At 56.3% G+C, this 13931-nt stretch overlaps 1 protein-coding gene and 1 non-coding gene across 3 annotated transcripts; one reads left to right on the forward strand and one right to left on the reverse strand.

Moving 5' to 3' along the window:
* The first annotated feature begins 4360 nt into the window (after nucleotides 1-4360).
* Trnastop-uca (transfer RNA opal suppressor (anticodon UCA)) lies at nucleotides 4361-4447 on the forward strand. Its single transcript has one exon. It is a non-coding gene; the product is annotated as a tRNA-Sec (tRNA).
* A 1338-nt stretch (nucleotides 4448-5785) lies between these two features.
* Fosb (FosB proto-oncogene, AP-1 transcription factor subunit) lies at nucleotides 5786-13433 on the reverse strand. Of its 2 annotated transcripts, XM_042272222.2 has the most exons (5): nucleotides 12434-12999; nucleotides 10237-10557; nucleotides 9647-9754; nucleotides 8259-8414; nucleotides 5786-8118 (listed from the first exon to the last, which is right to left on the reverse strand). In XM_042272222.2, exons 1-5 carry the CDS (start codon nucleotides 12557-12559, stop codon nucleotides 8116-8118), a joined length of 714 nt encoding a protein of 237 aa, XP_042128156.1. In that variant the 5' UTR covers nucleotides 12560-12999; the 3' UTR covers nucleotides 5786-8115. The 2 variants fall into 2 exon arrangements, with proteins under 2 accessions (XP_042128156.1, XP_006993814.1); XM_006993752.4 differs by having other exon boundaries at nucleotides 5786-8414; nucleotides 12434-13433.
* Between the last annotated feature and the right edge of the window lie 498 nt (nucleotides 13434-13931).

Here is a 13931-nt window from a genome sequence, read left to right on the forward strand (position 1 = left end):
GGGACCTGATACCCTCACACAGACATATATGCAGGCAAAACACCAATGCATATTTAAAAAACAAAAGATCAAAGGCTAGGTATACAACTCAGTAGTAGAATCCCCCAGTGAGGGGCTGGGGTGTGGCTCAGTGGTAGAGCCCCTGCCTAGGATCCTCCAGTGAGGGGCTGGGGGTGTGGCTCAGTGGTAGAGCCCCTGCCTAGAATCCCCCAGTGAGGGACTGGGGTGTGGCTCAGTGGTAGAGCCCCTGCCTAGAATCCCCCAGTGAGGGGCTGGGGTGTGGCTCAGTGGTAGAGCCCCTGCCTAGAATCCCCCAGTGAGGGACTGGGTTGTGGCTCAGTGGTAGAGCCCCTGCCTAGAATCCCCCAGTGAGGGGCTGGGTTGTGGCTCAGTGGTAGAGCCCCTGCCTAGAATCCCCCAGTGAGGGGCTGGGGCGTGGCTCAGTGCTAAAGAGCTAGCCAAGCTTGCAAGGGGCCCTGAGTTCCATCGTCAGCACCGTGAACAAGTAGAATAAAATAGAACAAGTGTCTTTTATAAAGAAAATGTTACTTGCCACCTTGGAAGCCAGCCAGCAATGCTTGTCAGAAATAGATCACAGTAAAGACAAACACAGAAATGTTAAGACTTGTTCATCACTGTGTAACTTTTCTCTTGCCCTGTTTGCCATTATAGGAGACAGATACAGGGGTGCCAAGGAGGGGTTATAGACACACAGGTTGTGTGGTAGGAATGCCGTGCAATGCAGCGCTAGCTACTGAAACAAAGAGAGGGGCCGGGAGAGGGCTCAGGGTTAAAGGTGCTTGCTGCCAAGCCTGAGGACCTGAGTTCAATCCCTGGAATGCACAAGATGGAAGGAGAGCACTGACTCCCCCAAATTGTCCTCTGCACCCAGGAGGCAGAAGTAGGTAAATCTCTGTGAATCAGAGGCCAGCCTGGTCTTGGTAGTGAATTATAGGCCAACCAGGGCTATATTTGGTCAAACCATGCCAAAAACAAACAAACAAACAAACAAAACAAAACAAAAATCAAAACCAAACCAAACAAAAAACCCCACCACAACAGCAATATCTATATCTCCAGCCAAGTTGTGTGCTACTTTTAAAATTTAGCTTACTGGCCGGGCAGTGGTGGCGCACACCTTTAATCCCAGCGCTCCGGAAGCAGGGTTAGGTGGATCTCTGTGAGTTCGAGACCAGCCTGGTCTACAGAGTGAGTTCCAGGACAGCCAGGGCTGTTTCACAGAGAAGTCCTGTCTTGAAAAACCAGAAAGAAAGAGAAAAAAAAAAGTTTACTGTTGGATTTTTTTTGTTTCTGTGTCTGTTTCATTTTTAATATGCATTGGTGTTTTGGCTGCATGTATGTCTGAGGGTGTCAGGTCCCCTGGAACTGGAGTTACAGACGGTTGTGAGCTGCCATGTGGGTTCTGGGAATTGAACCTGGGCTCCTTTGGAAGAGCAGCCAGTGCTCTTAACTGCTGAGCCTTTTTTTCCTTTTCTTTCCTTTTCTTTTTCTTCCTTCCTTCCTTCCTTTCTTTTTTTTCCCCCCACCATAGGGCACTTACGTAACAAGGGAGAGGCATGGGTCACATTCCCAGTACCACAAGTACATGCACACAAAATGACGGAAAGGTGGCTGGCCCAGTGGGTAAAGGTGAACCCTCCAACCCTGCAGGCCACATGCTGGAGGAGGGAGCCGACTGCACGCCGTCTTGTGCATGCACCCACAAGAATCCATACGCCAGACCGTGGTGGCGTACACACACTCCTAATCCCAGCACTCAGGAGGCAGGGAAACGTCTGAGTTCGAGGAAAAAAACAAAACAAAATAAATAAATACTTTATTATATACATATATACACTTTCTTTCCTTTTTTCTTTTTTTTTTTTTTTTCTTAGTTTCTCGAGACAGGGTTTCTCTATGTACCCGCCGTGGCCGTCCTGGAACTCGCTCTGTAGCCCAGGCTGACCTCGAACTCACCGAGATCCTCCTGCCTCTGCCTCCCGAGAGCTGGGATTACAAGCGCACGCCACCACCGCCCGGTGATCTCTGTGCTTCAGCAAAGCCTTTTAAAGATGAGTTCGTTCACGTCTTTCCTAACACGCAGTGTTCATATCGTAGTGTGGGGAGGTGGGGGTCTAACCCGTCGTCCAGGAACGCTAAAGCCCCCAGTCTATCTCTGCACCCGCTCAGTCTATCTCTGCACCCGCTCAGTCTATCTCTGCACCCGCTCAGTCTGTCTCTGCACCCGCTCAGTCTGTCTCTGCACCCGCTCAGTCTGTCTCTGCACCCGCTCAGTCTATCTCTGCACCCGCTCAGTCTATCTCTGCACCCGCTAAGTCTATCTCTGCACCCCCACCCACTCCTGCAGCCCGACCCGGGGCACAAAACCAGTTTCGGAATTGAAGCAGCCGCCAGAGAGCGCCCCCTGCCGGCGTCTTCACGCCGCCTCTAGGACGGACGGCCGTTCTCAACCCGTGGGTCGCGACCCCACCTCCTCCCGGGGTTCGCATGACGCCATCGGAAAACACAGGTATTTGTTTCCACTGCGATCCACTTTTTTTTAATTAAGAAATTTTTTTAGGCCGGGCGGTGGTGGCGCACGCCTTTAATCCCAGCACTCGGGAGGCAGAGCCAGGTGGATCTCTGTGAGTTCGAGGCCAGCCTGGGCTACCAAGTGAGTTCCAGGAAAGGCGCAAAGCTATGCAGAGAAACCCTGTCTCGAAAAACCAAAAAAAAAAAAAAAAGAAATTTTTTTAGGGGCCGGAGAGATGGCTCAGAGGTTAGGAGCACCGACTGCTCTTCCAGAGGACCCGGGTTCAATTCCCAGCACACACATGGTGGCTCACAACCATCTGTAATGGGATCTGGCGCCCTCTTCTGGTCTGCAGGCGGACATGCTGTATACATAATAAATAAATCTTTTTTTAAAAAGGAAGGAATTTTTTATTCCTTTTACACGCCAACCACAGGTCCCCCTCCCTTCCCTCCTCCCGCACCCCTCCCTTGCGATTCCCAACGGTGGCAACATCACCGCTACGAAGCAGCGACGAAAACAGTTTTATGGCTGGGGGTCGGCGCGACACGAGGGACTGCACTAGAGGGTGGCGGCGACAGGAAGGCCGGGGGCCGCCGCTCTAGGGACCCGCATGCCCTCACCTGGGCTGTCAGTCAGGCAATGAGCGGGAAGCACGAGGTGACCCGGTTGTGCGTGCAGGGGAGAGGGGGGCGGTGTGCCCACCATGCAGACCGCAGTCGGAGGAGCAGGCCTTGCTGGGCGGCGGGGTGGAGACCAGCATCGCAAAGGCCCCGAGGAGGGAGCGCCGTGCCCGGCACCCCTCAGCCAGGCCCAGCAGGCTGGGGTGCGGCTGGTTTGGGGTGCAGGGGGTTAGATTGTAGGGCTCCGTCCTAACGGGACGGCGGAAGTCGTTGGAAGGTTTAAACTGGACGTGTGACTCACGCCGGTAACAATCCCCACCCTCGGGAGGCCGAGCCAGGACGGTAGCTTCCAGGTTCAGGCCAGCCTGGGCTACCTAGTGAATTCCAGGCCAGCCTGGGCTACCTAGTGAATGCCAGGCCAGCCTGGGCTACCTAGTGAATTCCAGGCCAGCCTGGGCTACCTAGTGAATTCCAGGCCAGCCTGCGCTACGGAGGGAGACCCTGTCTAAAAAGACTTGTCTCAAGGAAACGGCAACACCAGTGCTGGTAAGAATATCGTAATTATAATGACGTAGGTTTCACTTCCCCTAGGGGGTTGGGCGCCAGGAACTGGGCTAATGATACGATCCATGCCTGTGCCTCAGTTTCCCCGGCTCAAACACACGCGCGTAGAACGGGATGGGAACGCAGCGGGGACCGGCCGGTCCGCGGCGCCGTAAATGCCTGCAGTTCCGCCGACGGACAGCAGGTGGCGCCCTGCGGCCGCGCGCCATCAGACCCTAAGAGAAACTTCGCTTCTCCCTCGCAAAAAAAAAAAAACCCTCGAATTCTGCCTCGAAGGGGCCTCCGGGTTCCGCACGAAGAGTTCTCACTTTAAAAACAAAACAAAACAAAAAACACAAGACAAAAAATAAAGCTGACTTTTCACTTTGCAAAAGTTCTGTTCCTATACAGTCAGGGGAGGTAGGCGCTTTAGGCGCTGCTTCCCAGAATGCACGGCGCTATGCAAATGAGCTACGTATTTTTAGCCGTTAGGGTCATTCGTGGCATGCGTTGCAAAAAAAGTATATATTCACGATAAAATGTGAGGATACTATTAGAAACATTAGAATTCGTCCTTTCCGGTAACTCGTGGATAATCACCATAACTTTTAAGATTCCTGATATTTGGCCTTTATATGCGTGTCCGAAAATAGCTGCTTCTGCCCGGATGATCCTCAGTGGTCTGGGGTGCAGGCTTCAAACCTGTAGCTGTTTAGCGACAGAGTGGTTCAATTCCACCTTTCGGGCGGGAGTATCTATCCCATTTTTGCTCCCTGCAAAACCACTTTCTTATGTGATAAACGTCTCTGTGCATCTCTGTTCTTGTTTATCCTCCCGTCGTAGTTACCGTTTGTCCCTCCCGGAAGGATCCAATGCATCTCAAACGTGGATTTAAATCTGTCTCTACAGTGCTAGGCTATGCCCGTCTATCTTCGGTGCCTCCCCTTCAATGGTTTATTCATCCAGCTGTTTGCTCGCTTATGCATTCAATCACGCGTGCACGCATTAGTCACATATTTGTTCGGTTGTTCACTCTGGCCCCGCCCTGCCTCTGGAGTGGAGCAGTGATGGGCAAACAGTTGTGATCACACCTTTAGCCCCGGTCCCCTGCGGGAACCCGGCCAGCGGAGAAGACAGCACCAGGCAATTATACGTGTTTAATGAACTCGAGAGAAAAGTAGAGCGTATAAAGCCGCATCACAAGGAGACCGGACCAGGGTGACCTTGAGACACACTCACGGATGGCAGGGCTGACAGAGAGCGAGGATGGGCGCACCGAGGCTGGTGCCTCCCCTTTTCTGAGGTCACCAGAACTCTGAGACCACCCGAGTGGTGGTGCACCTCCTCCCCCGGGCATTTTTCCTTCCCGGACTTTCTATTAAGGAAGTGACATGCGTCCTGCCTCCTCCCTGTCTCTTGGATCCTTTCTCTCCGGTCCTGGGTCCCTTTCTCTTCTAGTCACTCTCGGTCTGGGGAACACAAGAGTCCACCTAACACTGATCCTGCCCGGCTCCTCGGCTGCTCAAAACCCGTGATGTTCGAAAGAGCAAAGGAACTCTGTATTCTAAGCATGTCATTGCCTGCAGAAGCTCCCTGGGGTTCTCTCCCACTCTCCACGCCTGCTGCTCCTGTCACGGTGACATCCCCCCAGTGCCCCAATATCTGATACCTACCATCTTCTTGACCCTGAATTCTTGATCCTCTTGCCTCCACCTCCCAAAGGCTGGGATTACACGTGTGCCCCACCACACGCAGCCTCACACCCCTTTGGCTCTCGCTGAAATCACTGGACAGCCAACGTTCTGGATATATTCTTTCCCAGTCATGAGATCTCCCAGACCCTTGACCACGTCCGGACCTCACACCTGACATTCTGAGCCTTACTTTTTTCCAGTAGGTGACACAGCCTGGACACTTGGGAAGTCCTCCCAAGTATCCATTTTCCTTTCATCTGGCTGTGGGCTGATTGGTTAGGGCCCTAATAAATGCCTGTGAAGGCTTCCCAGCAATCCAAATTCATCCCGTCTTGCTGAAAGGAAGCCATGTAACGGGCGCCCAGGGGAAATAGACACTTTGACCTCGTGGATACATTTTTTAAAGCTTTTTTATTGGCGACAGTGCAGAACCAAGGGGGGAGGGGAGCTGCCCAGTGCTAGACTGCCCCAGCACCCCCTGGGTCAGGTGCAAAATACAAAACAACAACAAAATCACAAATACAGCATGGGTGGGCAGCTACGGAGTCAATGAATTGTGGTCGGCAGCGGCAGGCCCTTCTCCTGCTCAAACACTCCCACCCAGGATTCTCAACGATACCGATCGTAAAAATCTACCACCCAGTCACTCTTACTCACAAAAGTAAAATTGCATGTCCCCAACAAACCCGGAGTCGACAGACGGAAGGAGGATCAGGGCCAGTGAGAGAGGAGACATGTTGGAAGTGGTCAGAGCGAAACAGACTGAGAAAAGACTGTCTCCAAGAGCCAGAGGGGCTGGGACACCAAATCAGTGAGTTACGAAGGGATAGCCAGAGTCTGACTCGAGTTCCCAGAAGCGATTTCGAACTCCACAGCACACTTGCAAACGAGGAAGCTCGCACACGCACGCGCGCACACACGCGCGCACACACACACACACGCACGCACACTCATATATAATATATTTATTTATACATAATAGATATAAGGGCTTTTCGGGAACCAGGGGAGGGATAAATAGCTTGGGTGGGGCTTAGGGTTGGAACCGAGGACCCAGGACAGGGTGTGGAATGTGTTCCATGCAGCACAGGGGAGAGGGCCCATCTCCCCAATATTAAAAAATAGAAATCTGACTCGTGGAATTCTCACGAGGTGAAAGCTGGAGGGAGGAGCCAGGACCCATATTGGGGGCTGGAGGAATTGGATGGAGCGGGACAGTGGGAACTCGGCCCCCTCTTAAGTACGCCAGTCCAAAAATATGTGGGGGTTCAAATATCAGGGGTAGGGGAGCCAAAGCCTCAGCCCTGAAAACTTCTCTAGAAACTGCCTCGACCTCTGTGAGAGGATGCGGGGCTCCCAGGGTGGGGAGAAGTTGGCGTCCTAGGCTGGGGGAGGCGGGAGACCTTGGGGGCAAATGTCTGGGGCCTGCGCAAGAAGGCCGCAGGGGTGCGTCACCGTCCCTCCTCTGAGTCTAACTCCCTGTCGAGGGGAGGAAGGAGGCAGCTGGAAGAAGGGGAGACCCAGGGAAGGCTTTGGAGGGTTGGGGGGTCAATCCCGCCCCGCCGCCCCCCCGCAATCCGGCCGCTCATTCACAGTATAAAGCGCTCCAGCAAGACGGGCGTCGCAGCGCCCCCTGCTGCCTGAAACCAGAAAGGCCCAACGAGGACGGCCAAGGGCGGCTGAGGGGGTGGGGGCGAGGGGGGCCATGGCATAATACTGCGCAGGGGTGGGCTCGGGCCTGAGCTGGGGCGGGGGGCTCTGCAGCAGATGAGAGAGAAAGAGATCCAACCCGAGCCAGTTTTTCCAGGAGGAAAAGCCTGAACAGTCAGATAGGGGTTCACATTTTGGAATCATCGGGGAAGTGGGGTGAGCGGACTCCCAAAGCAGGCACCGACTTCCCTCAGTCGGGGGGCGGGGGGAGGCTCAATTCGTCCCGGAGGAGGTGAGGTTGTGACCTCTTGGAAATGTTGGGTTAATCAGTTAAGGCCCGAGGGAGCATAAGAGAGCTATCTTGGTCACCCTGCGCCCCGGAGTGTGGGTGGGTGGGTGGGTGGGTGGGGGAAAGAGAAGGACAGGGCTGTCAGATCCTCGTTGGGCCTCTCTGGGGGTGCATGCCAGCTCGTCCACAAGCCCACCCTGCACCCCACACCCACCAGCACCCCTTCCCCCTCCAGCCTCACTCACGCAGCAAGACGCCAAAAGTGGGCGTCACATCCCACCCCACCCCCCACCCCCCATCCATCTATTCCCCAGAAGTCGGGTTGAAGTGACAGGACCATTAGACGTCTGGCAGGAGGGGTGTCCGTCCCCGCCCCACCCCCTGTCCCCAAAGTCACCAGCTCTCCGGCCTCGCCGGGGCACAGACACCAGAGACGGAGCGCAAAACACAAAGGAGGTCCTTCCGTCCTGTCCGTCCTGTCCGAGGGCAGAGGCGGGTGGCCGTCCGTCAGACGGAGGAGTCAAGGGGTCCGCACACACCCCCCGAGCGCTCCTTCCCCTCTCCTCCTCTTCCTCCTCCTCGTTCCTTGCGGGTTTGTTTGTTTTGTTTGTCTAAAGAGTTCACAGAGCGAGAAGGGAGGGCGAGTTCAGGGGGTCGGACGGCTGCTCGCTGCCGCTGGAGCGTTGGGCGCCGGCGAATGCGGAGACCTCCGGGCAGGTCAGGACAAACGAGGAAGTGTACGTAGGGCTAACAACGGGGAAAGGGTCGCCGAGGACTTGAACTTCACTGTGTGTAAAGAGAGAAGCCGTCAGGTTGGGGGGTGCGTCTCGGCTGGTCTGGAAGGGCAGGGGCGGTGGTGGAGGGGGCGGCAGCAGCCAGCCGAAGCCGTCTTCCTTAGCGGATGTTGACCCTGGCAAATCTCTCACCTCGGCCAGCGGGCCTGGCCCCGGCCCCTCTTCGTAGGGGATCTTGCAGCCCGGTTTGTGGGCCACCAGGACAAACTCCAGGCGTTCCTTCTCTTTTTGCAGCTCGGCGATCTCCGACTCCAGCTCGGCCTTTTCCTCTTCCAGCTGATCCGTTTCCTGATGGAGCCCAGCAGGGCCAGGTCATAGGAGAGAGAAAGAGGGGACGATGGTCAGCGACCACACAAAGCGGCTCGCCCGCCCGCCCGCCCCACCCGCATGGCAGCTGCCTATGCAGAGGGCCGGATGGCTCACTCTGTGCTCAGGGGGACGTCCCCTGCGAGGGACTCCTGGCAGACAATGCAACTTGGAGCCTCAGTTTCCCCAGCTGAGCAAGAGATGATTGGGCAGGGGGAGGACTGTTTGTTCGAGGCCAGCCTGTACTTAGGAGCACTCAGCCTTAAAGGGGGAGGAAGGGGGCGGCAATACGGCTCAGTGAGCAAAGGCGATTGCCACCAGCAAGCCTGACAAATAGAGCTCGATTTCTGAGACCCACTCTGCAATTGGAAGGGGAGAACCAACTCTGGAAATTGTCCTCTGACCTCCATATGTGTGCTGTGGCACACTATGTGGCACACACTCGAATGTCAGCAAATAAATAAATATAATGAAATAATTTTTTTTAAAGAGAGAAAAAGAAAAACAGTGCAATTAGTTATGCGAATAAACAATGGTTATGTGTTGTTTTTAGTTTGGTTCTATCACACATCCTTTCCTTCAGCCTCCCAGGAGGAAAGCAGAGGTGTGCCCTGGTTTCCAGGGGCAAGAGGATGCTCTGCAGGATAAAGGAGAGGGGGCCCTCACACTAAGGAAAAAGGAAGAAAGGAGGGGGTTTTGGTGGGTGCCACCAGCTCAAGTTCTGGAGAACTGTGGGTGGGCTGGGGCCGGAGGAAAGGAATTGACGCAGCATAAAATAATTTAGTTTCGAGCCAGCCAGGATGATGGTCCGTGTGTCATCTCAGCACTCACAGGGGCTGAGACTGAAGGCTATCAAGTTGTGGGGGGGTGGGGGATGGGGGGCCGTGGTGGGGGCGGCGGCATGCTGGGCTACACCGGGAGACCCCGTCTCAGAAAAAAAAAAAAGAAAATGGAGACATTGCGCGGCAAAATGCATTATTCCTAAACCAAGACAAACAGAATGGTCTCCTCCAGCTTGTCCTCTTGAGCTGAGAGGAAGAAATATGTGGGGACATATTCAGGGGAAGTGGGGAGCAGCTGGAAGTGAGCGGGTAGGGGTCTGCGCGTGCGTGTACAGCGACTCCACCAGGCCCTAAGTGGGAATCCTCGGTCAGGACAAGGTAAAGAGGCCCCACCCCGGCACAGCCTCGAGACGCCCCAGCTGTCCCCCTTACCGCCTGGAGTCGATCGGTCAGCTCCCTCCGACGGTTTCTGCACTTAGCTGCCGCCAGCTTGTTCCGCTCTCTGCGCACCCTTCTCTTCTCTTCTTCTTCCGGGGTGAGCTGGGTCAGGGAGATGAGGACTGTGAGATGTGGGGGCACTCCTACCATCCCTGACGACACTCCTTTTCCTCCAGAAGCCCCGACAACAACCACTACTCCGCAGGGGCAGGGATGAAGGACGATGATGTCCCTTCAGCCTTGAGGCTCAGAGGACCCCCAACTTGATAGTGACAGAATTACAGTCACTCCTCTTACTTCCCTCACCCCCAGGCCAACTTTTTTTAAAAAAAATAATTAAAAAAAATTTTTTTTGCAATGCAGGCTGAACTCAAACTCAGTAAGTAGCACAGGCTAGCCTCCAAGTCCTGATCCCCCTGCCTCCAGCTCTGGAGAGCTGGGGCTACCAGCCTGCACAAGCACTCCGGGTTTATGCTGTGCTGAGGAGCTACCCAGGGCTTCATGCATGCTAGCAAGCACTCTGCCAACGGAGCCCACATGCCTGGGCTCCTGCAGATCAACAAGGCCCGAGGCCTCATCCTTACCGTCTCCTCTCGGGGTCTTCTAGGCCTGGCTCTGGATGGGCGCGCAGGCCCAGGGCCACTGGTGCTTGTACTCGTCGAAGGCCCGCCACTTCCGCTTGCTCCACCCGCGCTGTAGGCACTCAGGCCCGGGGTTGAGTAGCTGGTTCCTGGCATGTCATAAGGGTCAACAGCTGGAGGCTGGGAGGCCAGTGGCTGCCCCTGGGACTGGGCCATGGAAGAGATGAGGGTGGGTTGCACGAGCCACTGGAGGTCCTGGCTGGTCGTGATTGCAGTGACCGTTGGCACGAAGGAGCCGGGCATTTCCCCGAGACCGGCGCACTCCTACGGGGTGAGACATACACACACAGGCGTAGACACACAAACAAAGCCACCGACACACACACGCCCAACACACATAACACACACCGACCCCTGTGAGTGAGCACAGGGTGAGCGGGTGTGGATGTGTGTGTCACAGGCAAAAAGCCACAACACCCACCCTTCCACTACACCGTGACGCAGTGGTTAATGAGAGGATTCTGTTCAACTGCCTTCTCCCTCCTCCTTCTTCCTCGGGGAAAGGTTGCACAGTTGCAGCGGGTGGTGAATCACACCCCGGGTTGGTGACTCTTAGGTGTGTGGGGGGGTGGAGAGGAGGCTGGACAGAGCCTGGTGACAGAACCTCCCGGGATGGAGCCACACACACACACACACACATACACACACAGTCACAACACCCCACCCCCACCGCAGAGGGAGGGAGAGGGAGAGGCCTGAACCCAAGCCTTCCTCTCCACTCACACACAAACACACCCCCACTGTATGAGGGCTCCCGCAGGGGCGGAGATCCCAGCTCCAACGGTGTTGGGGGACTGGCCTAAGAGTTGAGAGCATCCCTTCCGAATGTCTGTCTCTTCCCCAAGGAGACTGACAAGTGACAGGTTTGAGTGGACAGAGAGGTAGAGAAGAGTGAGAGTGAGGATCCTTCAAACTGTCTTGCAGGGGATGGGGGCGACATAGGATCTGCGTCCCCAAACCCAAGAAGCGTCCATCACCACCCCCCTCCGGCAAGTGGAATCCTAGAGGCTTAACTACTCTGGGGGGGCGTGGCGAGGGAAGGGCTGAATCCCTGGCCAATCAGAGTCCTGGGAACTAAGGGGAGGCGGACCTTTTAGAGACCACCTGGCTGCCTCCCTTTGGGGTAGCTCATCTAATGTTTGGACACCTCGAAAGGACCGGGTGTTCAGCGCGCCGGGAGCGCGTATATGTGCGCCTGGAGAGGGGGTGACGGCCTCCAGTTCCCCCTTAGAGACGCTAGCACTCGGCCAGAAGCCTCGCGCTTCGGAGAGCAGAAGGACCAGGTCCCCACAAGGCCATCGCAGACCCAGGAGTTCACAGAGTGGCCCCAATCACGACAAGAATCCCCTAGCTCTGCCTCTTGGAGACCCCCCAGCACGGAAGAACCACAAAAAGCAGGGACGGGAGCTACGCTCTACAAATAGGAAGGAGACGCTGATTGGCTAAAGCCCGCTCCGCGACAGCCAATCAGGAAGCCGCGCTGCCCCCTCCCTTAGCAACGTGGCCTCGGCGTTCCAAAATAGAACGTGCCCGGGACGTCAGGGGCGGGGCGGACGGAGGGGGCGCCGCGCACTGTGCGTGCCCCGCGTCAGACGGAGGATTCCAGCGCGTCAGCCCTTACGCACGGGTCCCCCGTTACGTCTCCGCGCAGGAGGCGGAGGCAGCGTGATCGGGGTTCGAGGCCCGAACTCCCTGCGGGTGGCGGGCGACGGGGGCCCTGCAGTCCGCGCTTGGGAGGAGGAGGCAGCGGAGAAGGCTACTGGAAGCTTCTCTGGGATTTTCTTTTTTTGGTTTTTCTTCCCCTACTTGCCTAGCTCCGGGTTAGGGAGCCGGAGCTTAGCTGAAAGTTCTCAGCTTCTGCTAGCCACTGCTTATACTTTGCACCGGGCATCGCCAACGCTTGCCCAACTGCATTCCTTTCCCGCGCTCCTCGCACAACACAACCCGTTGCAAACATCTCTCCATTCCTTGCAATTTGCAAACAACAAAAAAACCAAAGTGCAACCCAAGCCTCTTGCTTTCCCAGATCCTGGGTTTTTGGCGCGTCTCTATTTGAGAGAATGCTTAATCCACACTTTAGACTTAAAGAAATATTTTTTCCATGACCACCAAAGTAGCATCTTTGCGATCGAGGACTTACCTGGGAGGCGGCGGCGGTGGGTGGACTGCCGAAGGAGTCCACCGAAGACAGGTACTGAGACTCGGCAGAGGGTGACGAGCTACACCGGGAGCCGGAGTCGTAGTCTCCGGGGAAAGCTTGAAACATTTCCCTGGGCACAGGGGGGCCCCTGTGACCACGCTGAGGTCGCCGGGAAGCCAAGGCTATGGCCGAGTGGGATGAGATGCGAGTCCGGAGTGGACCGGACACGTCCCCAAAGTGCGCTGCTTGGGGGAGCTCCGCGTCCGGCTCGGAGAACTGCCCGAGTTTCGATGCAAGTCCCCTCTGCAAGCGCCCAGGTCCCCTTCAGGTCGCCGCTGTACCTCCTGAAAGTCCAAGCTCCGTCGATTTCACGGCGGGCGACGCGGGGATCGCTCCCCGCCCAGAGTCCCGCCGCGCAGTGCCGCCGGTCAGCGTGCGCTTCGGATGCTGCTTCCTTCCTTTCCAGGAGTCCCACGAAATGGGGGAGGGCAGAGGGGCGCGATCCAAAAGCCCACAGAAAGTAAGTCTATCCTCGGGACGAAACAGAAGAACGATCTAGAAGGAGTCTTGCAAAAAAGAAACCCACAAAACTTTCTCTCCAGTTAAAAAATAATATATATATAAAAATTTTCACGGCCGCCAAGAAGAAGAAGAAGAAGAAGAGTCACCAGTAGTCAAGTCCTGCAAGCCCCGGCTCCGCGTGTCCCCGGCGTAGCCGCTCCAGTCTTATGAATGAAGCCTGGAGCTGCCGGGCTCAATTTATGCCTCCGGACCCGCCCCCCCGGCTTGCGTCACCCGCGGCTCCATGCTCAAACCTCCCGAACTCTCCCTTTCCGCCACCGAAGCCCCTTGTGGCGCCCCCCAGGGCCTCGTGTACCCTCCACCTGCCCATAGGGTGACCCTGGTGGTCTCGGGGGTCCCCAAGGCTGCGATCTGAGGGTCTCCGCGGGAGGGGATCCCGCCCCGCCCTCCCCGGAGTTCCTGTGACGCAATTAGCCATATAAGGAGCTCGGCCGGCGCGGCCGAGTGTTTGTTTGGTATCCTAGCAATGACGTCAGAGGGAATCCCTCGCTCCCGCGCGCGCCCGCCGCTGCGCCGTGCGGAACAGGCCCGCGCCTGCGCAGTGCCACGCCGCCCCGGGGGCTGAGATTGACAGGAGCCTGAACACCACGCGAAGGCCCCTGCTGACCCCGGCTGGGGAAGGTGCAACCCCAGATGCCCAGGCCTGCTTACCCCGAGACCCCCATCCTCCCCAAGCCGGTGCAGCGCCCCCGGCTGGTGGAAGAGAGCAAGTCCCCAGTGCAGATCCTAGTGAGAGAGGTGTAGTCAATCCAGGCAGGGAAACTGAGGCTCAGGCGGGGTTGGAGGGGCTGTGATGTCCCCAGGTGTAGGTAGAGGTAAGTAAGGATGGAGTCCCCCCTCCCCACCAGCTTTGTCCCAGATTCTGCCTGACTCGCTGACCTTGGGAAATGTGCTCCCTCCTTGAGACTGAACTTCA

The sequence above is a fragment of the Peromyscus maniculatus genome, chromosome 1 (genome assembly GCF_049852395.1).
Source record: "Peromyscus maniculatus bairdii isolate BWxNUB_F1_BW_parent chromosome 1, HU_Pman_BW_mat_3.1, whole genome shotgun sequence".
NCBI classification, from domain to species: Eukaryota; Metazoa; Chordata; class Mammalia; order Rodentia; family Cricetidae; genus Peromyscus; species Peromyscus maniculatus.